The sequence below is a fragment of the Trachypithecus francoisi genome, unplaced genomic scaffold, assembly GCF_009764315.1.
Source record: "Trachypithecus francoisi isolate TF-2019V2 unplaced genomic scaffold, Tfra_2.0 Lachesis_group17, whole genome shotgun sequence".
Classification (NCBI taxonomy): domain Eukaryota; kingdom Metazoa; phylum Chordata; class Mammalia; order Primates; family Cercopithecidae; genus Trachypithecus; species Trachypithecus francoisi.
In genome coordinates this window covers 12,237,308-12,263,960 of record NW_022681462.1, presented here as the reverse complement: position 1 = coordinate 12,263,960, position 26,653 = coordinate 12,237,308, and the positions used below count along the sequence as shown (strand labels likewise).

The following is a 26,653-nucleotide window of genomic DNA, read 5'->3' as shown; positions in this document are numbered from 1 at the left end:
GATCAAATTCCAACTTGATCACATTCCTGAGAATGTGGAACTATTTTTATTTTAAAAGTCACTGATAACCACAAAGGTCTTCAAAATGAAATTCATGCAAATCTAGCATTGTGAAAACAAGTAATCAAACAAAATTTACTTTAACATAAACAGCAGGCCCCCAGAGAAAAGATGAGCCCAATGTAAGATGACAGATAACCCTGGCTCCTCAGTTTAATGTGAAACGAAAAACCAGATATGAGTTAATCCATTTTAATCACCAACAACTTTCACTGGTGAAGCACAGTTAGAGACAAGCAGCATTTTTAGTCTGTATCCTACCAGTAAGTATTATGCTTCCTAACAGCTTCAATCAAGCCAATTAATAGGATAGAAAAAGTATCTATGATCTGTAGCAACAGAGTTGGGCACTTAAAGGATCAAACACAAAACAGTATCTACTGAATGCATTCCAATTTCTAAGTAAACTTAATTTAAGAAGAAAAAGCACTCAATAAATGTAGTATCATTTGTTTAGGATTTAATTATATTTTGTCTTCTGTTATACAGAGGCCTGGCTCATTAGAATTGGGGCTGGTTGTGTCTAACTAATGTGAGAACTTAAGGGGCTGGAGACTAAGGTCAATTGCCAAGAGAGATAAAAGAGTAGTGAGGCAATGATCAGTATGGCCAGAATATAGAGAATTCAGAGGATGTTTCACAAAATCTAAAAGGTTTACTTTGCCTACATTCTCTCTCTTATTAATCATTTGGAATTCTATTTAATGACACTAAGTATCATCCCTTTTAAAAATAATTGGTACTTTATCAAACTAATACTAAAACAAGAAGCACCTGTATCTATAAACGGTAACCCTAAATCCAAACCCGGGGGATGTAAATGAAAAAATTTTAAGAGGTTACACAGTCACCTAGAGTATTGTATTTTTACCAAATTGTAAAATATATTGTGTTTCTTTCTAAAATACAAAATAAATGGTAAGATAACTAATATATTTTGGATATTATCATACAAATACTCAAATAAATGTTAAAGCTGAGGCTTCTAAAGCTTCAGCAAACATTTTAAGTATACAGTCTGTTAAGAGACTGAATACAAGAAAAGAGATAAAAAGTGATGTTTAGAAAAGGTAGAAAATACCACAACAACATATGAAGAATTGTTGCCAAGAAACGGAACGTGAATCTCGTAAGCATCTAGATTAGCAGAGTTCCCAACAGGGGGCAATTTTTGCCACCAGGAGACATTTGGCAATGTCTGGAACACTTTTAGTTGTCATAATTGGTGGAGGGGTGCTGTTGACTGGCGGCTAGAGACCTGCAGTCCTGCTGAACATCTACTGGAGCTCAGAAAACAATTCCCAAACTGTAGGCTTCAGAAGCAGCTGCAGAAGCTAAGTTTTTCTCTCACTTTTGCTCTCCTATCTCTCAGTCCCATTCTCCCCCGAGGTCAGCCACAGAAACCAGAATCTCCCTTCCCCAAGGTGGGTCATAGAAATCAGAACCCCGGCCGGGCGCGGTGGCTCAAGCCTGTAATCCCAGCACTTTGGGAGGCCGAGACGGGCGGATCACGAGGTCAGGAGATCGAGACCATCCTGGCTAACACGGTGAAACCCCGTCTCTACTAAAAATACAAAAACTAGCCGGGCGAGGTGGCGGGCGCCTGTAGTCCCAGCTACTTGGGAGGCTGAGGCAGGAGAATGGCGTAAACCCGGGAGGCGGAGCTTGCAGTGAGCTGAGATCCGGCCACTGCACTCCAGTCCGGGCGACAAAGCGAGACTCCGCCTCAAAAAAAAAAAAAAAAAAAAGAAATCAGAACCCCTTTCCTCAAAAGCCAACCATAAAGCCTAACAATACCCTGTGTAAAAACTGGCCATAAAGAAATGAAATGACCTACCTTGTTTGACTGTAGGCCATAAGACCCCCATCCCAGAGGGGGCCCTGCCCACACCCAGAAGGAGGAAATGCATGCTCTGAGAGGGCAAGAAGAATCTGAACAGACAGGCTTTGCTGGGTTTCCCCATTAAGTCTATTAGCATTAGATCATACTCTTTTTGTCCAATCATATTTCTACATGGCTGTCCATACTTTGTTGGACCTAAGCACAAAAATGGACAATTTCCCTATATCTTTGGGTCTTTGTTCTGAAGGCTCCCGTGTATACACTTTAAACAAATGTGTATGCCTTTTTTTCCTATTAATCAATATGCTTCTTGTCAGCAATTTTTCAGCAAACCACTGGGGTTGAAGGGCTTGGCTCCCAAACATTCTGCAATGCACAGGACAGTCCTTCACAACAAAAAAATTATCCAATACAAAATTCCAACACTGAGAAGTTGAGAGAACTTTTTCTAGATCTAACAGGAAATACAGGGGTCAGAGAAACATGCTACAGAACTTCATGGGGATGCAAACAGCAAAATCCAGAACACAGGAAACTCTAATTTTCTTTTTAGATGCGGTAATGGTTACTATATCGTGGTTATATATGTGAAGAGACAAAGTTTCTCTTTTAATGATTAAATGATTTTTGGAATTTGCTTCAAAATAATCCAATGGGCAAAGAAATATAGATGAAAACAAGAAGGGATATGGGTTAATAACCGTTGAAGCTGGGTAACACAAATATAGGTACATTATATTATTTTCTTTATGCCCATATAATGGATACATTATATTATATATATTTTTTCTGTTTTGTTTTAAATTTCCATAATACAAAATTTAAAAGGGGGTAAAAAAAAAAAAAAAGCCTCCATATATCAAGACAAAATTAGAATCTAATAAAGTGAAATTAGATTTATCTAAATGTGTGAACTTTATGCATACACATATCCTGTTGTATTCTCGGGTTTGTAACCTTGATACCAATTGGTAACTGTGCCCAAAGAGTATAACAATTAGATTTGGGTACTTAATTTAAAAAATAATATGAATTTAAAAAACAATATGTACATCTCCTAATATTATTAGCATTTCTATTCTTAGGTACAGTGGATATCTAGCAGTATCTCATATATATGAATCTTCTATCTATAACCATTTACAATCATTACAAAATAATCATATGGTAGCTAAAGAGAATTCTAGCATCCCTTTGGAGAGTCAACCATATCTTCCTACCTATCTCATAAATTGATAGTGAAGCCAATTTCCTCTATTTTCTGGCAACCAGAATGCTACTAGTAAGAAAGACCATTTAGATAAAAGTAGCCTGGAGACAAAAACTGGCAGTTTATAGGACATCAGTACCCTCACAATAAAAATGAACTTAAATAACTGAAATGAACTACTCAACAAGCAAGTGTTCATACATTTAGAACAAAATCAGGAAATACTTTAAGTGACTACAATAAAATAATTTGACTATATCTCATTAGTGAAATGTATTCAAAGAACAGTCACCAAAGACAACTGTAATATTAAATTTTATAATCCATCCAATGTAGTAGAATATAACATCCTTTTGGGGGAAAAAACCCATCCAATAGCTTTATTAGCATCATTATTTTAATCCTTTTTATTTTCCTTTTTTTTGGAGAAAGGCTCTCATTCTGTCGCCTAGGCTGGAGTGCAGTGGGGCAAACATGGCTCATGACCTCCCAGATTCAAGTTTTTGTCAAAATCTTCAGTTAGAAGGAAAATAGTACTGCTTTTGAATTACAAAAGACATAGTTACAGTTGGATAAACCATTGAAAACTAATTTTTAAAAAAATGTTTTGCTAAATTATTACAAAATATTAAAGTGTATCAAGACTCACCCCTACCCAGCGAAAGTTCAGAGGAAGCTATCATCTATCTTCTCTCAGAAAACAACATACTTTCCTTTTATATTGAAAAAAGAAGACCTTACTGCAAATCTATGCAGAAGCTTAAAGACAGAGTAATCATGCTAACAACCTGTCCTCTGCAAATATTCTTACACAAAGCCACAATCACTGAAGTCAGCTAGGTAGCAGAAATCTCCACAGTGGCAGTTAGTTGCTACTGTATTCTTCCTAAATACAGTAGTCACTGAGTCTCACTTCTAAAGTGAAGATGACTTTCTATTCAATTGTTTTCTTTAATGCACTGAACAGGCTAACAGGGACTATAAAAATCAGGAACTAAATTTAGTTGCTATTATTACCCATTTTTAAAAGAAGGCATAGAAGGCCAGGCACGGTGGCATATGGCTGTAATCCCAGCACTCTGGGAGGCCAAGGTGGGCAGATCACTTGAGCCTAAGAGTTTGAGCAACATAGCAAGAAATTGTCTCTTTTTTTTTTTTTTTTTGAGGCGGAGTCTCGCTCTGTCGCCCGGACTGGAGTGCAGTGGCCGGATCTCAGCTCACTGCAAGCTCCGCCTCCCGGGTTTACGCCATTCTCCTGCCTCAGCCTCCCGAGTAGCTGGGACTACAAGGCGCCCGCCGCCTCGCCCGGCTAGTTTTTTTTGTATTTTTAGTAGAGACGGGGTTTCACCGTGTTCGCCAGGATGGTCTCAATCTCCTGACCTCGTGACCCGCCCGTCTCAGCCTCCCAAAGTGCTGGGATTACAGGCTTGAGCCACCGCGCCCGGCAAGAAATTGTCTCTTTAAAAAACCAACAAAAATTAGCCAAGTGTGGTTAGTCCCAGCTACTCATGAGGCTGAGGTGGGAGGATCGCTTGAGCCAGGGAAGTGGAGGCTGCAGTGAGATGAGATAGTACCACTGTACTCCAGTCTGGGTGACAGAGCGAGACCTTGTCTCGAAAAAAATAAAAAATAAATAAATAAATAAAATAAAATAAATTAAGGCATAGGGGCTTGCAGGCATTGCTGTCCTTTACTGTCACAAAATTATACTGAAGATTTAAATGTCTCCAGAATATGCAGAGTAATGCCCATATTCAATATGGTTCTTTTTTTTTTTTTTGTATTGAAAACCACAATTTCGTCATTGGGTGCCACCCATTTTTGCTTAGATTCACACTATTTCCTTAGTGCTAGTTAGCAGATACTGAAATGACTTTCGCAGACTACGCAAAAATATGGAACGCTTCACGAATTTGCGTGTCATCCTTGCGCAGGGGCCATGCTAATCTTCTCTGTATCGTTCACAATTTTAGTATATGTGCTGCCGAAGCGAGCACTCAATATGGTTCTAAAAGAGATGTTCCAGTGTTGCCAGTTAACTTTTACCTACTTGACAAGTGTGACAAAAAAATTATGAGTGAAAACAGCCCTATGTAGGGCATGTTATTAAAAACAATTGTTCTTGGTAGAATAATTGCCTATGCTGTTATAAACATTAGCAATAACAGAGTCAACTCATTAGATCAAATTACTACAGAGATGGTAAATATTAGAACCATGATTTTATAAACTCTTACAACTCTTGATTTTTGTATTAGCCATAAGAGAAAAACAAGCTCATAATGTAGAATGCTACACCTATACAGTCCACATAATTCAGAACTTAGGCAAGACACAATAAGCAATATTAAGAAAGAAACTGCTACACTATCCTATATTCATGATTGGGATTTACACTTTTAGGCTAGTCATTTTTTGACAAAACTGAACAAAAATTTCACATGATATCTTAATAGTACTAAGATAATGGTTATCACTAAATACAAAAAGGATTCAAGTATATACAAAACCAAGTGGTATCAAAATAAGTAGCAAAAAAGCAAATATGAAACTAGAAACCCAAAAAAGAATAAGTTACAATGATACTAGACAAGCTTTGGAAAGAATGAATACACATATACATATACATATGATTTTCAGAACAATCTTTAACAGTATATGTTACTATACTGTCTTAGGAATGAGAAATCTGAGGATCATAATGGTGTGGAGACATGGCTGATTACTATCAGAAGTGGGATTTAAGTCTAGAAATGTCAGGATCCAGAATCTACCATCTTTGTCCTATACCTTTTGTGACAATGTCATCTCCCTAAAGAATACAGTGGCTTTGGTATCAAGGGGTAAGGTATAGCTCCAAGAGAGGAATGGCTAAAAGTGAGAGCGATTACTAATCACATAGTGATATAGTTTGGGTATTTGTCCCCACCCAAATCTCATGTTAACATGTAATCTCCAACGTTGGAGGTGGGGCACAGTGGGAGGCGTTTGGGTTGAGGGGGCAGATCCTTCACGGCTTGGTGCTGTCCTCACCATAATGAGTGAATTCTCTAGAGATTTAGTTATTTAAAATTGTGTGGCACCACCCACCCTTTTCTCTTGTTCCTACTCTCGCCATGTGAAGTGCGTGCTTTTCCTTTGCCTTCCACCACGAGTAAAAACTCCCTGAATCCTCCCTAGAAGCCAAGCAAATGCTAGCGCCATGCTTCCTGTACACCCTGCAGAACTGTAGGCCAATTAGACTGCTTTTCTTTATAAAGTACCCAGTCTCAAGTATAAAAAAAAATAAAAAATAAAAAATAAAGTACCCAGTCTCAAGTATTTCTTTATAGCAAAGCAAGAACGGCCTAATACAGCAACAGGTAGCTGGATGGGTTGCTGAGTTTTTATAAAAGTCTTACTGGAATCAGACAGGCCTGTGTCTGAATTCTGGCTCTACCTTCTACTAGTTGTATGATAATTCACCTCTCCATGCCTGTTTCCCTAAGTGCAAAGTAGGTAAAAGAACAGTGTATCCGGCCAGGCGCAGTGGCTCAAGCCTGTAATCCCAGCACTTTGGGAGGCCGAGATGGGTGGATCACAAGGTCAGGAGATCGAGACCATCCTGGCTAACACGGTGAAACCCCATCTCTACTAAAAATACAAAAAAAAAACTAGCTGGGCGAGGTGGCGGGCGCCTGTAGTCCCAGCTGACGGGAGGCTGAGGCAGGAGAATGGCGTGAAACTGCGAGGCGGAGATTGTAGTGAGCTGAGATCCAGCCACTGCACTCCAGCCTGGGCGACAGAGCGAGACTCCGTCTCAAAAAAAAAAAAAAAAGAACAGTGTATCCTGGCCAGGTGTGGTAGCTCACACCTGTAATCCCACCACTTTAGGAGGCTAAGGCAGGCAGATTACTTGAGGCCAGGAGTTTGAGACCAGGCTGGCCAACACAGCAAAACCCCATCTCTACCAAAACTATAAAAAAAAAAAATTAGCCAGGCATGGTAGCACATGTCTGTAATCCCAGCTACTCAGGAGACTGAGGCAGAGGAATGGCTTCAACCCTGGAGGTGGAGGTTGCAGTGAGTCAAGATCGTGCCACTGTATTCCAGCCTGGGTGACAGAGCGACACTCTAACTCCAAAAACAAAACAAAATAATTTAAAACATACACACACACACAAAAAACAACGTATCCCCATTCATCTTTTACTTACCTGTCAGAAAGCAAATAACATTAGTATTTTTTTATTATTGACTTAGCATCCCTTCTCTACTTTCGGCCTTTGGGGTTGAGTTTGTTTGATTTTGTTTGTTTGTTTGTTTGTTTGTTTGTTAAGACGGAGTCTCACTCAGCCTGCCTCCACTCAGGCTGGAATGCAGTGGCATTTGGTTTTTGTCCAGCCTGTTTTTTGTTGTTGCTGTTGTTTGTTTGTTTGTTTGTTTTTTGAGACAGAGTCTCGCTCTGTCCCCCAGGCTGGAGTGCAGTGGTGCAATCTTGGTTCATTGCAATCTCCACCTCCTGGGTTGAGGTGATTTTCCTGCCTCAGCCACCCAAGTAGCTGGCATTACAGGTGTGCACCACCACGCCTGGCTAATTTTTGCATTTTTGGTGGAGACAGGGTTCTTGGCCAGGCTGGTCTCGAATTCCTGACCTCAGGTGATCTGCCCACCTCAGCCTCCCAAAGTGCTAGGATTACAGGCGTGAGCCACCTTGCCTGGCCTTTTTTTTAAAGCATCAAGATTGCACAGGAAACAGGAAAATTGTAGTTTGCTAAGAAAGAACAGAACAGAACAGAACTTACAATACCATTAATGACTGCTTCTTGTTAACTACCCATATGTACCAATTATTTTGAATTTTTAAACCTGAGTGGAGAGAAAAAGAAATTATAGATTCAATGGCATCAGATAAATTTGTGTAGCAAAAAAATCTTATAAGGCAAATATTCTGAATTTTCAAAATAAGGTAGCTCACATTAATTACATAAGGTAACATTACATTACATATTTACAGAAGCCTATAAACAAACAACACTCTTAAGAAACTAACTAGGTCAAAAAGGTCTTGTGTAACTTTTACTTTATATAAGCCCCGAAAAAGATATGCGGAGATATTCATAAACAGCTTCAAAGTTCCCCCTGAAAGATTCAATACAAAATTCCAGTTTAGGCCGGGCGCGGTGGCTCAAGCCTGTAATCCCAGCACTTTGGGAGGCCGAGGCGGGTGGATCACGAGGTCAGAAGATCGAGACCCTCCTGGCTAACACGGTGAAACCCCGTCTCTACTAAAAATACAAAAAACTAGCCGGGCGCGGTGGCGGGCGCCTGTAGTCCCAGCTACTCGGAGGCTGAGGCGGGAGAATGGCGGGAACCCGGGAGGCGGAGCTTGCAGGGAGCCAAGATCGCGCCACTGCACTCCAGCCTGGGCGACTCAGCGAGACTCCGTCTCAAAAAAAAAAAAAAAAAGAAAAAAGAAAAAAAAATGACTGTAGAGTATTACAAAGAGTAGATATAACTGTTGTATAGTATTCTCCTGTTCTTCCCCTTCCTCCCATTCATTCCCCTATTTTTGGACATTCAGTTGTTTCTAATTTTCTACCACATAAATTCCACAATAGGCCGAGGGCCATGGTTCATGCCTGTAATCCCAGCACTTTGGGAGGCCAAGGCAGGCGGAACACCCAAGGTCAAGAGTTTAATACCAGCCTGGCCAACATGGTGAAACCCTGTCTCTACTAAAAATACAAAAAATTAGCCAATCGTGGTGGTGTGCGCCTATAAGCTACTCAGGAGGCTGAGGCAGGAGAATTGCTTGAACCCAGGAGGTGAAGCTTGCAGTGAACCAAGATTGCTCCACTGCACTCCAGCCTGGGTAACAAGAGAGAAACTCTGCATTAAACGCGAGGTGGCGGCGCCTGTAGTCCCAGCTGCTCGGGAGGCTGAGGCAGGAGAATGGCGTGAACCCGGGAGGCGGAGCTTGCAGTGAGCCGAGATCCGGCCACAGCACTCCAGCCTGGGCGACAGAGCGAGACTCCGTCTCAAAAAAAATAAAAATAAAAAAATAAAAAATAAAAAAATAAAAAAAATTTAAAAATCCACAATAAATATTTGCATATATAAGTATTTGTAGAATCTTGAGTTGTTTATTTAGGCTAAATTCCTATGGGTACCTCTTCTTCCTCACAATACACACATTCAGTTTTTCTGTTTGTTTTGGATTTAACAAATGTTTACATACAGTGTTAAAGGCTACTATGTCTTTCCTTATTCCATTTTCCTTTTTCCACTCCTCAGGGGTAACTACTATTCTAAATTTCGTGTTTGCATTCTCATGCTTTTTTAAATTTTTATTTGTTTATTTTTTTTGAGACGGAGTTTCGCTCTTGTTGCCAAGGCTGGAGTACAATGGCACGATCTTGGCTCACTGCAACCTCTATCTTCCGGGTTCAAGCGATTGTCCTGTCTCAGCCTCTTGAATAGCTGGAATTACAGGTATGTGCCACCACGCCTGGCTAATTTTGTATTTTTAGTAGAGACGGGGTTTCACCATGTTGGTCAGGCTGGTCTCAAACTCCTGACCTCAGGTGATCAGCCCGCCTCAGCCTCCCAAAATGCTGGGATTACAGGTGTGAGATTTTTTAAGTGAACTGGATATTCTGAAAAGCTTTCTATAAATGGTGTCCACGAAGTACATTTACTTCCCTTACTACTTAGGAATGAAACTCAGCGACTAGCATTTACATTGGACTCTAAACGATCCCTGGCTTTAAGCCTCACTCATCACCTCACTCTTTGATTCCATTTCAGGTTCATAGACATGTTGATCTTTCCTTAATGTGGCTAAGTCTTTTAAATTTCTACATTTACCTATCATTTCTACTAAAGTAGAGGGGGTACAAAGTATGAATTTACAAAAATCATTTTATTCAGAAGTACTCTCCAATTAACTGTTTTTCTTTTTTTTTTTTAAGTGATATGCAGCTATTGATTTGGCCAAAAATATATATATATATATGGTGAAACTAGAATTAAAACACATTCCAAAGACTATATCCAAACATTGTTAAAAATACTTCACTCTTATGATTTGTTTGTTCACCAAGTGCCTCAACATACACTGGTCTCAGCTTCATGTAAAAAATAAAAAATGGGCCAGGCGCGGTGGCTCAAGCCTGTAATCCCAGCACTTTGGGAGGCCGAGACGGGCGGATCACGAGGTCAGGAGATCGAGACCATCCTGGCTAACACGGTGAAACCCCGTCTCTACTAAAAATACAAAAAAACTAGCCGGGCGAGGTGGCGGGCGCCTGTAGTCCCAGCTACTTGGGAGGCTGAGGCAGGAGAATGGCATAAACCCGGGAGGTGGAGCTTGCAGTGAGCTGAGATCCGGCCACTGCACTCCAGCCCGGGCGACAAAGCGAGACTCCATCTCAAAAAATAAAATAAAATAAAATAAAATAAAATAAATAAATAAAAAATGAAGCACCAGTAAATAACATTAGAAGATTCATGTTAAAATATCTAACTTATAGTTTCTAGAACTATCCTCTTTTATAATCAAAAATTTAAAAGAAAAAAAAAGAAGCAAAACCAATTTCCAGGAACTAGGGTCAAACAATTGTCTTGAGTCTGACAGAGGAGTTAAAAACTATATTATAGAAAATCTCCTAAAACCTGTATTGTATACGATTGTATACTATCTGTCCTCAATGCCTAAGAACAGACATATATTCACCAGTTGGGATTCCCATACTCTAAAATAAAATAAAACAAGAAAATTCACTCAACCCCTACCTTACTGCCTATATAAAAACTGACTCCAAGTGGATCAACAATCTAAATACAAGATCTACATAATGATAAATCTTCATGAATCAGATTTGGCCATGGATTCTTAGATTTGACACCAAGGCACAAACAAGAAAAATAGGAGTTTATAAAAATTAAAAACCTTTGTGCATCAAAGAGCATTATCAAGAAAGTGAAAAGACACTCTACAGAAGAAAACACAAATCAAGTATCTGTTAGAGTGTTTAAAAACCTTGATGTTAAAAACACAGTAGATGGCCGGGCGCGGTGGCTCACGCCTGTAATCCCAGCACTTTGGGAAGCCGAGGTGGGCGGATGACGAGGTCAGGAGATTGAGACCATCCTGGCTAACACGGTGAAATCCCGTCTCTACTAAAAATACAAAAAATTAGCCAGGCATGGTGGCACGCGCCTGTAGTCCCAGCTACTCTGGAGGCTGAGGCAGGAGAATGGCGTGAACCCAGAAGGCGGAGCTTGCAGTGAGCCGAGATCGTGCCACTGCCCTCCAGCCTGGGCGACAGAGCGAGACTCCATCTCAAACAAACAAACAAACAAACAAAAATGTACACAGTAGATTAAAACACTGTGACACTTCAACAACAAGACAAGCCAACTTTTGAAAGAATGTATGACTTTAAGCATGCAACATTCTTTACCATGGCATTCTTTATGCTTATACAGGGCAAAGTTACACAGACTTGCCCTTCAACTTTGCCTCTGTAGTGGTGTTTTTTTTTTTTTTGAGACGGAGTTTCACTCTTGTTGCCCAGGCTGGAGTGCAATCGTGCGACCTCAGGCTGGAGTGCAATGGCGCAACCTCGGCTCACTGCAACCTCTGCCTCCTGGGTTCAAGTGATTCTCCCGCCTCAGCCTCCCAAGTAGCTGGGATTACAGGCGCACACCACCAAGCCCAGCGAATTTTGTATTTTTGGTAGAGACAGGGTTTATCCACGTTAGTCACGCTGAGTCTCAAACTCCTGACATCAGGTGATCTGCTCACCTCAGCCTCCCAAAGTGCTGGGATTATAGGCGTGAGCCACTCTGCCCGGCCTTGTGTGGTGTTTTCATTCTTCAGCTTAATACAAAAGCTAATGACATAAACATTAAGATATAAAAGGTATTAATCTGCTTGACTCAAAGAGTTTATTATGAAGAGAAACTGGAAAACTTTCCACCAAACCAACCATGTTAAGAAAGTGAGGAGGCCAGGCCACTGTCAATACTTCTCGGATCCCTTTCCATTTCTCCAATCTTTGACCCCCTCCAACTTTGTCTCTCTCAGTCTTTTTCATTTGCTTATTAAAGATACACATTTCTCAAAGCTCCACTCTTAGCTTTCCTTCTGCTCCTCAATAATCTCTTCAACTTCCACTGAACAAATGCTCAAGACTCCCAGACCTCTCATTTTGCCAAGTTTACACCACTGTAACAAATATTCAAATTTCCACAATAAGTATCTCAAGAGCAGAACAAAAAGGAGCCAGCACTTGCTGGTTTTGAAGATTCCCAGTCTCTCACATGCAAAAAATACTAAAATAAAAAATGGCTTCCCAGCAAAATTCAAATCCCAAGCACTGTCAAGAAAACATGATGTGGCTGAGGACACAGCTACAAAATTCAACCTTGGTAAGATCCAAGATGATGCCTCTGTACTATTCAGTTAGACAAAAGGCCTCCTAAAGATTTTAAAGGTGTGACTTACAGATTATTTTAACCAAAGAGTAGAGTTTCTAAGAAGCTAAAAGCTATTGCCCCTCAGCAGAATTTCAAGAATGAGAATGGCTTATCTCAAAGAGATTTTTGGGTGTGACTTTTGTCTAATGAAGTGAGCCCAAATATTAATGGGAGACCCATAATGTTTTGAAGAAAGTTATATTGGCAGAAACACTGCCCATTTCAACTGAAAGAGACAGAAATAGTACAAAATGAAAAGAAGGCCTTGGACTCCCAAACATCTACAGGTTGGAAGTGGATAGAGGAATGTACACAGCTGGCAAAAAAAGCCTACTTTCCTAGTTTTCACAGAAAAGAAAACTCAGAGTGTGAAAACAAAAGCCCCAGAAGGTCGAGCTAAGAGCCATAAAGAATTATTTCCAGATCTTAATTTTAATCAAGGAATTACCAACCTGTGCCCAGCTGAATTTCAAAAATGGTGTGACATAACGACACCTTTGTACCAACATTTTCCCTCTGTTTGAACAAGAATGTCTACACTAGTTATCACATACCTGGCCAACCATTGCATCTTGGTTATGTGTGGGGCAAACAATTTGCTTCTTTAGTTTCACAGGTCTTCACATAGAGAAGTAATGTACTCAAGGAGCTGAAGAAACTACATACACCTGAAGAGTCTCATCCAAAACTGGACCTAATTTAGATGACAATATCCTGGACTGTAAGCTGACGCTATAAATGAGAATTCTGCAGAATATTAGGAACGGGTGAGTATATTCTGCACATAGGATGAATGTAAATAATCTGTGGCTGAAGAGTGTATTGTGGAGATTTAGAATATGTTCACAAATTCTCTGATACTTCCTTCAAAATGTAGACCCAATCTTCCCTCCTCTTGAGTGCAGGCTGGACTGACTTGTTTCTACAATAATAAAAAAGCAAATTCTGAAGAAGAGAGTAGGGAGAGAGAAAAATAGTAACTTTTCACTGCAGAAATCTGATAAATGCTACCTTAACCAAGTGGTAAGGGTTAACATCAACAGTGACGACATGTGGATTGCATCTATTGCCTAACATGGTGTGACAAGAAAGCTACTTCACCTCTGTTGTGTTCTTTCCCAAAATCCATTACTATGGTCTGAATGTGTTCCCCCAAAATTCATGTGTTAGAAACTTCAACCCCAGTGCAGCAGTGTTGGGAGGTAGGGCCTTTTGGGAGATGTTTAGATCATGAGGGCTGCACTCTCATGAATGGATTAATGTCATTATGAAAAGAGCTTGTAGGGCCGGGCACAGTGGCTCACGCCTGTAATCCCAGCACTTTGGGAGGCCAAGGCGGACAGATCCCTTGAGGTTAGGAGTTTGGGACCAGCCTGGCCAACATGGTGAAACTCCATCTCTACTGAAAATACAAAAAATTAGCTGGGTGTGGTGATGGGTGCCTGTAATCCCAGGTACTTGGGAGAGTGAGGCAGAATTGCTTGAACCCAGAAGGCAGAGGTTGCAGTGAGCTGAGATCACGCCACTGCACTCCAGCCTGGGCAACAAGAGCGAAACTCCTTCAAAAAGAAAAGAGAAAGGAAGAAGGAAAAAAACAAAGGAAGGAAGGGAGAGAGGGAGGAAGGAAGGGAGAGAGGGAGAGAGGGAGAGAGGGAGGGAGGGAGGGAGGGAGGGAGGAAGCGAGCTAGTAGGAGTGAGTTTGCTCTCTTCTATTCTTGTACCATGTGAGGACACAGTGTTCCTGCCCTCTGGAGGATGCAGTATTCAAGGCACCCTCTTGGAAGCAGAGACCAGGCCTTCACCAAACACCAAACCTACTAGCACCTCAATCTTGGACTCCCAGCCTACAGAACTATGAGAAATTAAATTTCTGTTCTCAATAAATTATCCAGGCTCAGGTATTCTGTTATAGCAACACAAAACACACTAAGACACCTATAAACCAATCTAATCATGAGAAAACAGACAAGCACAGGTTAGAGGATACACTATAGGTACTTGGCTAGTATTCTTTAAGATTGTAAAGGTCATTTCACAATGTACATATATATCAAAACATCAAGTTTTACACCTTAAATATATACCATTTGAATTTACCAATTATATCCCAATAAAGCTGGGAAATAAACAACCATAATGCTCATGAAAAACTGAAACAGTGATCTGCCGTGACTGGGAGACATGATAAGTAAGCGCAATTTAGTTAGTTAGCAATTTAGTGGTAGTTTGGATTTGATCCTGGAGCAGAAAGGGAGTATGAATGGAAAAAATGCTGAAATAGAAATAAAATCTGGAGTTTAGTTAGTAACAAAGTACTACTGTTAGTTTCTTATTTTGACAAAAGTACCTTTGTATCATATTGGTTTTGTTTGTCCAGCATGCTTAATTCCTTTTGTGAACTGCTCCTCACTTATTCCCTGTGGTATCAGCTGTCAATTTACACCTTCCCTAAATTACCCTAATTCCAATAAACAGTGACTTCTCCTGGGTAGCCATGTGCCATGTGACCTAAGCAGGGAAAATAAGAATCCACCTTTCATCAATATACACGTGTTGGGAAGACGGAAGTACCTGAAAAGATGGATATGGGCCTGCTACCCATGATCTTACCTCCGCATAAAGTCAGACTTTTTTTTTCAGATAGGTCGTGCTCTGACACCCAGGCTGGAGTGCAGAGGTACAATCATGGCTCACTGCAGCTTCAATCTCCCCTCCCAGGCTCCAGTGATCCTCCTACCTCAGCCTCCCAAGTAGCTGGGACTACAGGTGCATGCCACCATGCCCAGCTAATTTTTAAACTTTTTTGTAGAGAAGGGGTCTTCCTGTGTTGCCCAGGCTGATCTTGACCTCCTGTCCTCAAACAATCCTCCTGCCTTGGCCTCCCAAAGTGCTGAGATTACAGGCATGAGCCACCATGCCCAGCCTGAAGTCATCGTTTTTAAATAATTACATGAACAGAGCCACATAACCAAGAGATATCTTCATTTTTCTTTCTTTTTTTTTTTTCTTGGAGACAGGGTCTCACTCGGTCATCTGCACTGGAGTGCAGTGGCATGATCACAGTTCACTGCAGCCTCGAACTCCTGGGCCCAGGCAATCCTCCCACTTCAGCCTACCAAGCAGCTGGGACTACAGGTGTGCACCACCATGCCCTGCTAATTTTTTTTTTTTTTTTTTTGTAGAGATAGGGTTTCACCATGTTGCCCAGGCTGGTCTTGAATTCCTGGGCTCAAGTGATCTGCCTGCCTTGGCCTCTCAAAGTGTTAGGATAACAGGCACGAGCCATTGCACCCAGCCTTTAAATGATATTCTAAGAAGACTAGGTTGTTTTCTTTAGACTAAGGAAGTGTGTGCGTGGAGGGAGGCCAGTATCACGGGATCAAAGATCAAACTCATTTTGTGATCAACACTGTTGCATTCACTAGGTTTATCATAATTCAGTTCAGGCTTTTGTACTGTATCCACAAGACTATAAAATGGCTCATTAAAATTCAGATATACCCAGCACTTTGGGAGGCCGAGACGGGTGGATCACTAGGTCAGGAGATCGAGACCATCCTGGCTAACACGGTGAAACCCTGTCTCTACTAAAAAAATACAAAAAAAAGAATAGCCAGGCAAGGTGGCGGGCGCCTGTAGTCCCGAGCTACTCGGGAGGCTGAGGCAGGAGAATGGCGGGAACCCAGGAGGCGGAGCTTGCAGTGAGCTGAGATCCGGCCACTGCACTCCAGCCTGGATGACAGAGTGAGACTCCGCCTCAAAAAAAATAAAATAAAATAAAAATAAAAATAAAATTCAGATATATTTCCTCTGTTATTGACTTATAATCCACTTAGGTTAATAACTCTGGCAATAAAAAGGAAGTTTAGCTTATTTGGCAGTTAATACGAGCTGATTACTAGCGACTACCACTCATTAACATCTTGGGTGATAAGAGCCCTGTTTAATTAATTACACAGAGTTATCTAGAAAATTCAGAAACACGATAAACTTAAAACTTATCAGCTTCAATTTCAGAAGTCCTATTTTCTGTTTCCCTAGTAGCATAAATTATTTTTTTTAAATCCATACAAAATTTTAAGAATGGTCTCATGTCATATGAAAAAATTAACTCAAGTGGATCAAGGACCTAAAGCCTAAGAGTGAAAACTATAGAACTCTTAATAGAAAACACAGAGGAAAAGTTTCATGACATTGGATTTGGCAATGACTTCTTGGATAGGATACCAAAAGCACAGGCAACAAAAGTAAAAATAAACTGGACCACATCAAAATTTAAAACTTTCATGCATCAAAGGATATGATCTGGAGGGGAATGAAAACTCAGACAGGAAGAAAATATTTGCAAATCCATATATCTGGTATGTGATTGATATCCTGAATATATTTAAAAACTCCTGTAATTCAACACCACCAAGAAAACAACGAAAGTGGGTAAAATGGGTTCAGGTGTTTGGTGTAGAAAAAAAAAAAAAAGAGGATGGGTTCAGTGGCTCATGCTTGTAACCCAACCACTTTGTAAGGCTGATGCAGTGGCTTGCTTCAGCCCAGGAGTTCAAGACCAGTCTGGGCAATATGGCAAAACCCCGTCTCTACAAAAAATACAAAAAATTAACCAGGCATGGTAGCTTGCACCTGTAGTCCCAGCTACTCAGGTGGCCGAGGTGAGAGGAGCACTGGAGCTTGGGAGGCAGAGGTTGCAGTGAGCCGAGATTGGGCCACTGCACTCCAGCTTGGGCGATAGAGCAAGACCCTGTCTCAAAAATAAATAAATAAATAATAAAAAATAATAAAAAAGAAAAGATAAAAGACGCAAAAAGAAAAATAAAAAAGATTTTTGAAAATGGGCAAACCGGCCAGGCGCGGTGGCTCAAGCCTGTAATCTCAGCACTTTGGGAGGCCGAGACAGGCGGATCATGAGGTCAGGAGATCGAGACCATCCTGGCGAACACGGTGAAACCTCATCTCTATTAAAAAATTCAAAAAACTAGCCGGGCGACGTGGCGGGCACCTGTAGCCCCAGCTACTCAGGAGGCTGAGGCAGGAGAATGGCGTAAACCCAGGAGGCAGAGCTTGCAGTGAGCTGATATCCGGCCACTGCACTCCAGCTTGGGTGGCAGAGCGAGACTCCGTCTCAAAAAAAAAGAAAAAAAAAAAAAAAGAAAATGGGCAAACCTGGCTGGGCATGGTGGCTCACACCTGCAATCCCAGCACTTTGGGAGGCCAAGGCAGGCAGATTGCCTGAGGTCAGGCATTCGAGACCAGCCTGGCCAAAAGTGGTGAAACCCTATCTCTACTAAAAATACAAAAATTAGCCAGGCGTGGCGGTGTGTGCCTGTAATCCCAGCTACTCAGGAGGCTGAGCAAGAGAATCGCTTGAACTCAGGAGGAGGAGGTTTCAGTGAGCCGAGATCTTACCACTGCACTCCGGCCTGGGAGACAGAGCAAGACTCTTGTCTCAACAAACAAACAAACAAACAAAAAGGGCAACCCCAATAAGCACATAAAAAAGATGTTCAACATCTCTAATTATTGAGGACTTCAACTCAAAACTACAATAAGATACCACTTTATATACATTAGGATGACAACTATCAAAAAAAAAAAAAAAAAAAAACCCCAGAAACTAACAAGTGTTAGTGAGGATGTATAGAAATTGGAACCTTCATGTACTGCTGGAAAAAAACCATAAAATTGAGCAATCTCCATAGAAAATAGTTTGGCAGTTCCTTAAAAAGTAAAAACATAGAATTACCATGTGATCCAACAAGTCCACTCCTAGCATATACCCAAAATAATTAAAAACAGAGACTAAAATAGATATTTGTACACCCATGTTCACAGCAGATTAGTTACAGAGCCAAAAGGTGGAAACAACTCAAATATCCATCAGCAGATAAATGGATAAACAAAATGTGGTATATGCACACAGTGGAATATTATTCAGCCTTTAAAAGGAATGAAATTCTGATATGTACTACAATAAAGATAAAAGTTGAAGACACTATGTGTAAAATAGACCAGACACAAAAGGACAAATATTGTATGGTTCTATTTATGTGAGGTACCTAGAATAGGCAAATACATAGAGAAAAAAGTAGAAAAGAGGTTACCAGGGCTGAAGAGAGGTGGAAATCGTGAGTTACTATTTAATGTGTACTGAATTTCTGTTTGGGATTTTAAAAAAAAAATCTGCAAATAGATAGTGGTGATGGTTATACAACATTATGAATGGTTCGAATGCACTCCAGCTTGGGCGATAGAGCAAGACCCTGCCTCGAAAAAAAAAAAAGAAAAGAAAAAAGAAAGACAAGAAAGAAAAGAAAAAAAATAAAAAAGATTTTTGAAAATCGGCAAACCTGGCTGGGCATAGTGGCTCACACCAGTAATCCCAGCACTTTGGGAGGCTGAGGGGGGGTGGATCATGAGGTCAGGAGTTCAAGACCATACTGGCCAATATGGTGACACCCTATCTCTACTACAAATACAAAAATTGGCCTGGCATGGTGGTGCATGCCTGTAGTCCCAGCTACTTGGGAGGCTGAGACAGAAGAATCGCTTGAACTCAGGAGGCAGAGGTTGCAGTGAGCCAAGATTGCACCACTGCATTCCAGCCTGGGTGACAGAGTGAGACTCCGTCTCGGAAAAAAAAAAAAAAAAGTTAAAATGGTAAACTTTTATGTTATGTATATTTTACCACAATTTTTTTTTAAAGTACTAAGGATGGGCTTGGGCCAGAGGCCTTCTACATTTATCTTGGCAATAGAGCAGTGGCATACATGGAATGAAGCCCAGAGCCAACCAGCCAGTACACACATACTAGACAAACACAGGCAGTTCAACACTGCTGGGCAGGATACACTGTTACCCCTGAGTTTAGGACAAGGGACTTACATTCAAAAATTGCTTCCAAGTCCTCTTAAGGCTTGGCTTCCTGGCTTCCTCTCAAGCACCCCATCTGTCCACAAGAATAGAAACAGACAGCCTGAACAGCTGAAAGAAGTCCAACACCAGGGGCTGCATGCTGGCGAGCTACTAGTCAGAGGCTGAGGACTTCAGCAGTGTCAAAGCCCTGCTCTCACAGGGTCAGGGAATCTGCGAAGACATTCATCTTTCTCTCTCTTCCTCTTTAAATCATTTTATTGAGTATAGTGTACATAAGAAAGGATACATCATAAGAAAAAATGATTTTCTTTTAAAGTCTATAAAAAATTTATGTTCAGTAATCTCAAGTGCATCTATCTCTTTGTAAGTTAAGAGTTTTAAAAATAAAATTACTTCAGCACAAACAACATCTTCTTAACTGCCAAATGTTAAATGATTTCTTTTATATTTTTTCCCCAAGTGGAAGGGGTAATTTAGCTATCAGAAAACTCAAGTTGTATATTAGACAGTCAACACTGCAATAAGACTGTTTAACAATGACTAGGATTACCAAATTACGTTAACATAGTCTTATAAGAAAAAACAAATTGTTATCTGTGATTCCTCACTTTCTCTAATTCTCCACATCCCTTCCAAGTCAACTCAAAGCAACTCACCCATATTCAAAACATATACTCTACCTGCTCACTTCACTTCGTTAAAATTACCTTTATTTCCTTGCTGTTATCTCACCTGGACCACTGTAAGAGCCCAGTAAGTGGACTCCTGCTTTCACTTTTTTCCCCCTACAATATTGATTTTTATTAGTTATCCTTGGGTTTGACAAACAAGTTTTGGAACATATTATTATTAATAAAAAAAAGCTTGTAAAAGAAGAGACCTGTCATAAATGAGAAACAGAGATGGAAATGTGCAATGGAGATTGTGAGAAGTTCACATAAAGTCATTTCTACTATTTTTTTGGAGTGGAATATTAATATTGGCTCCATTCATTTCTGAACACCTCATCTTATTAGGAGAATGAAGGATAACAGTTTTTCTTTTTGTTGTTTTGTATTTTGTTTTTCCTTGAAATCCCATTTTACCTAATTACCATCACATGGAGGTTTTGAGGCAAAAGAGAATTGCTTTTAATGTGCAGAAAAGCAATTTCAACCTTAGTGGTATTTTCCCCCTAGGATCTCAGTATCCCAGTACTGAGATCCCAGTAATCCATTCTCCATAGGTGAATCAAGGCAATCCTATTAGAACATAAGTCACATCACATCTTTCCTTGTTTGAAACCCTCTAATAGCTTCCCATTACACTTAAAATTCTTAACAAGGCTAATTTCTTGCCTTGGCTGCTCCCTCTGCCTGTATTTTGTGCCCCCGGATCTTCTGGGGCTGCCTCCTTCTTGTCATTCAAAGTTCAGCTCACCTCAGAGAAGAAATCTTCCTTCACTCAAATTAAAGTAAAGCCACTTACTTTGAGGTGGGGTCTGGGCATCTTAATTTCTTTTTAAGCTCCTCAGGTGAGTCTGACATATAGTGATGCTTTGAATCACTAGCTAAGTGAATCTTCATTTTGCTTATAATAGCTTTTCTGCCAATTTACTTCTTGCTAGTTCCTACTGACAGCAGGCTAAAAAAATGGAAAACCAACATTGTGGGAGGTGGTGAGAAAGAAATGGCAATCACCAGGGACTTGTACTAAATCACTGCCAAAGGAGCCGGGTGCAGTGGCTCACTCCTGTAATCCCAGCACTTTGGGAGGCCGAGGCAGGCAGATCACCTGAGGTCGGGAGTTCCAGACCAGCCTGACCAACATGGAGAAACCCCCTCTCTACTAAAAATACAGTATTAGCTGGGCGTGGTGGTGCATGCCTGTAATCCCAGTGGTATGATCTTGCCTCACTGCAACCTCTGCCTCTCAGTTCAAGCGATTCTCCTACCTCAGCCTCCCAAGTAGCTGGGACTACAGGCATGTGCCACTATGCCTGGCAAACTTTTGTATTTTTAGTAGAGACAGGGTTTTACCAAGTTGGCCAGGCTGGTCTCGAACTCCTGACCTTAGGTGATCCGCCCGCCTCAGTTGCCCAAAGTGCTGGGATTACAGGCATGAGCCACCACGCCCAGTCTTATTCTTTTTTCTGTTATAAACTTTAAGCACTGCCTTCTATAAATTGTACCTTTAAATTCAACTGTAAGTTGAAGACCATAACTTTAGAACACAAACTATTATGGAACACGTCTTAGAGCTACGAAAACAGTTGACTCATTCAGAATTAAAGTTTAAGTAAATTCCATGTTCTAAATCTGATATAAAATACGAAATGGAAAATTCCTTTATCTGTTTTTAAAAAATTATTCTAGGCCGGGTTCAGTGGCTCACGCCTGTAATCCAAACACTTTGGGAGGCCGAGGTGGGCGTATCACTTGAGGTCAAGAGTTCGAGATGAGCCTGGCCAACATGGTAAAATGCTGTCTCTACTAAAAATGCAAAAATTAGCCAGGTGTGGTGGTGCATGCCTGTAGTGCCAGCTACTTGGGAGGTTGAGGCAGGAGAATCACTTGAGCACGGGAGGCAGAGGTTGCAGTGAGCCAAGAGCTTGCCACTGCACTCCAGTCTGGGCAATAGAGGGAGACTCTGTAAGTAAGTAAACAAACAAACAAACAATAAAAAATGTATTCTAAACTGATTTAAGTATCTTCAAGCTGTTACATTTTACCAATCCCTGCTGACAAATGATAGTTGACTGTCTATCAGAAAACTAGTTTCACTAATTTCTTTGGAGGCTTTCCTTTAGTACATTATTAAAAGTAAAAATCAACCTTAAATACAAGAATGATCAGAAACAAATTTGTATTGCTTGCATTATAGCTTATATAACCAAACACGATATCTGTTCCCCTTGGTAGCTATTTGGAGTAAGACAACATGATCTCGAAATGGTGACTGAATGTTGATAAAATAAAATGGCATTTTACTTAATCCCTATATCCTACCCTTACAAATCCCTCCATATATTTACACACATACACAGTTATAAACAAATATATATGTGTGTGTGTGTGTATGAGAGAAAGATTGTGTGTGTGTGTGTGCATGCGCACGTGACTTTGCTGCTTCCCCTATGACACAAAGCAGATAGCTGTGGACGTTCCTCAGGCTTGTGAAGCTACAATAGTACATGATCAAGCTCAGTATACACTGATTTTATTTATTTATTTATTCATTCATTCATTCATTCATTCACTCACTCACTCATTCATTCATTCATTCATTTAGAGACAGGGTCTCACTCTCTGTCACCCAGGCTGGAGGGTAGTGGCGCAATCACAGTTCACTGCAGTCTCGACCTCCTGGGTACAAGGGATCCCCACTCTACCGAGTAGCTTGGATTACAGACGTGCACTATCATGTCTGGCTAATTTTCAAGTTTTTTGTAGAGACGGGGTCTCGCCATGTTGACCAAGCTGGTCTCAAACTCCTGGGCTCAAGTAATCTGCCTCCCTCAACCTCTCAAAGTGCTGGTATTACAAGTGTGAGCCACTCTGCCCAGACATAAACAGATTATTAATTATAGGTTTTTTTTTTTTTTTTTGAGGCGGAGTCTCGCTCTGTCGCCCGGACTGGAGTGCAGTGGCCAGATCTCAGCTCACTGCAAGCTCCGCCTCCCAGGTTTACGCCATTCTCCTGCCTCAGCCTCCTGAGTAGCCGGGACTACAGGCGCCCGCCACCTCGCCCGGCTAGTTTTTGTATTTTTAGTAGAGACGGGGTTTCACCGTGTTAGCCAGGATGGTCTCGATCTCCTGACCTCGTGATCCGCCCGTCTCGGCCTCCCAAAGTGCTGGGATTACAGGCTTGAGCCACCGCACCCAGCCAATTATAGGTTTTAGCAGATTCTTACTCCTTATTTACTAGCTAGAATTACAAAAGGAGATCAGTGTACAGTTATGTGTAGCTTAACGATGAGGATACATTCTGAGAAATGTGCCATTAGGTGATTTATTGTCTGAACATGATAGAGTGTACTTACACAAACCTAGATGGTGTAGCCTGCTATACACCTAGACTATATGGTATAGCCTATTGCTTCTAGGCTATAAACCTGTACAGGGCATTACTGTACTGAATACTGTAGGCGACTGCAACACAATGATAAGTATTATATTTGTGTAACTAAACATATCTAAATATAGAAAAGGTACCTTTAAAATACAGCATATCATCTTATGGGACCACTATCCTGTATGTGATACATCAGTGACTGAAATGTCATTATGCAGAGCATTATTGTATTTATTTCAAAAGAAATTTATAAATTAAAAACAAACGAATACCTTCCCTTGAGATTAGAGGTTTATCTATGTTTCAGACAAAATTGCTGGGTTTTTAATATAGAGTCCAACCTATTTTGATTCTGTAATGTATGATCAGTGCATATCCCCCTCATCTAATTGCTTATAAATGACAGGAGTGAACATATGAGTTGGTTAGAAAAAACAACTAGATCAGAAAATATAAAAATCTGTCTTCCTCTATAGGTCTGCTGAAAACTCAACCCAAAACTAGAGAAGTACTTGAACTAAAACTTACTTGAGAAAAGGCAAGAACATTTGCCATTAATAAATACATTAAAAAACAATAATGAAAAGAGCTTTATATTTTGGGATCTCTACATGCAGAGCATCTTAAAATGTATGTGCAAGAACAATTCAGTACTAAATGGTTCAGTACTGAGACTGAGTCTAAATGTTTCCTCACAAAATGTCCCTTTGGCCTTGAAGGACAAGAAGTCATAAAAGAAAACACATCTTTATAAAATACCCAAATTCAAGCCTAAAAAGAAGAAATAAGCATAAATGAGACTCCACTAATGGTATAAATTACCATCCCTTCTCCCCAGTTAGTGTTTAGAAAAAGAAAACACTTCTATTATAATTTCTACTGAAGTTCCAGGAAAGGAAAACACAACAAAGGTGTTAGGTGAGCAAATACAAAACATTTCTAAAGACATATGCCAAATTCCAACAGTCCTCATGGCTCAGATCTCATAGTGATTTATGGCCAAATATGACAGGATTTCAGTCTCATAAGCAAAGCACTTGATGTTCATCTTTTGGATATAAAATATTCACCTTAAAGCTTTCTGCATGTTTTTACAATTGAATCATGTTTTATTTTTGCAAAATTTTTACTTCTGTTGGAAAAAACATTCACTACAAGCAAAGTAATTGCGTCAGTAGTTCCTACTCATTTTCTCTAGCTTTGCAGATTTCCATTAAGGTATACTGCCTTAGTTATTTCTCTATTTCTTTGGCTTCCTCATATATCAAAGGATACTGCAATATATACTGTAGTTTAGAAAACAAGGTTATGTATGTACTCAGCTGCTGATTTTCAAATGTACTTTTTAGACCAAAGAAAAGTAATACAGACAAACTGAACAGGAGAGAGAAATTTAAATGAGGAGTGAGGGAAACGAAAGAAATCCACCTTCACTAGTTCCTGAATAAATAATCCCAAGCACTCTACAAATTACGTCAAGTAGAAGCAATATGCCAACATATATTGACTTAATGACGTAAAACTATGACACCAAGTTCTATTAACACATCAAATCCAATTATTTCAGCTACCTTGAACACAGTGGTTCTCAACCCTGGATACTGAAATCATCTGGGGAGCTTTAAAGAATAACGTTACCTGTGTTCCACCCCTACAGATTCTTATGTAATTGGTCGGGGTAAGGCCTGAGCATCAAAATGTTTAAAGCTCTGAATGTGATTCTTATGTGTGACCATGGTTGAGAACTACTGCTTTAAAATGACATAAACTGAAGACAGTACTTTAATTGTCCTGGGTGACACAAATAGACATACACACACATCAGAGTTCAACAAAAAACTGGTCACCCTTCTTGGAAGCAACTTCTTGATATCCTAGGATCGTTAATTCTCTCACAAGCTCATCCAATGTCAGCAGTGTGAAAACAACTTTGATGTGGGTGCCTATAGGTGTTCTAAAAATTGGGCACTTGAGTTAGTGGAGTATTTCATAAATAACACTAACCTAGAAGCTGGCCTAAGTACTAACCAAGGATCCAGTTCTCACAAAAACATTTCCTGTAGGATGTGGGCTGTATATTTTACTGCCAGTCTAGGTTCTATTATTGTTTACTTTATTCTTTACAACTTTTCTTGACTTCATATATTTTTATAAAAAGGATTTTATAGGCCGGGTACAGTGGCTCACGCCTGTAATCCCAGCACTTTGGGAGGCCGAGGCGGGTGGATCATGAGGTCAGGAGTTCAAGACCAGCCTGGCCAAGATGGTGAAACCACCATCTCTACTAAAAATACAAAAAATAAGCTAGGCGTGGTGGCAGGCACCTGTAATCCCAGCTACTTGGGAGGCTGAGGCAGGAGAACCACTTGAACTCAGACGGCGGAGCTTGCAGTGAGCCCAGATTGCGCCATTGCACTCCAGCCTGGGCGACAGAATGAGACTCTGTCTCAAAAAACAAATAAAAAGGATTTTATGGGCTGAAGTGCAATATCAATCATTTTCATTGTGACCATTTCTTTCCTACTTTGAAGTATGTGATGTACAATAAACTGCACATAATAAAGGATACAATTTTATAAGTTCTGACATATGTATACAATCATTGCTACACTTTTTTTTCTTCTTTTTTTTTTTTCCCCAAGACACAGTCTTACTCTGTAACCAAGGCTAAAGTAAAGTGATCCAATCTCAGCTTGCTGCAACCTCTGCCTTCCAGGCTCAAGTGATTCTTGTACCTCAGCCTCCTGAGTACAGACACACACCACTACGCTCAGCTAATTTTTTATATTTTTAGTAGAGACAGGGTTTCACCATGTTGGCCAGGCTGGTCTCAAACTCCTGACCTCAAGTGATCTGCCTGCCTCAGCTTCCCAAAGTGCTGGGATTACAGACGTAAGCAACCTGTAACCTAAAAACCTATGATAGTATTAATGAAATAATATCATAGCTGTCTAGGAATCTTAAAATAGACATGTTTTCATATTCCTTCCCAAATGTTAAATATAGACAAAATGAAATAAGCACTACTGGCAGGATAAAAACTAAATAGCCGATATAAACGGCTGGTAAAACTTAGATATCCAAGCGTACTTATTACACTTTTCTAATCTGTTGGATTTGTGTGTGTGTGTATAAAA

General features: G+C 40.3%; 1 protein-coding gene and 1 non-coding gene across 8 annotated transcripts in view; both read right to left on the bottom strand.

Annotated features, from left to right (window-relative positions):
* The window catches only part of COMMD1 (copper metabolism domain containing 1), a 241,908-nt gene that overhangs the window by 111,086 nt on the left and 104,169 nt on the right, over nucleotides 1-26,653 (bottom strand). Inside the window, exon 3 of one of the 7 annotated variants that reach the window (XM_033239184.1) lies at nucleotides 19,483-19,536. The exons of the other annotated variants lie outside the window; for them this stretch is intronic. Within the exon in view, the coding sequence (XP_033095075.1) occupies nucleotides 19,498-19,536 (39 nt within the window). The 3' untranslated portion in view covers nucleotides 19,483-19,497. Of the gene's footprint in view, nucleotides 1-19,482; nucleotides 19,537-26,653 lie in introns of those variants that run through there. 7 annotated transcript variants of the gene reach the window in all.
* Nucleotides 5,003-5,110, bottom strand: LOC117063209. Its single transcript, XR_004428808.1, has one exon. It is a non-coding gene; the product is annotated as a U6 spliceosomal RNA (small nuclear RNA).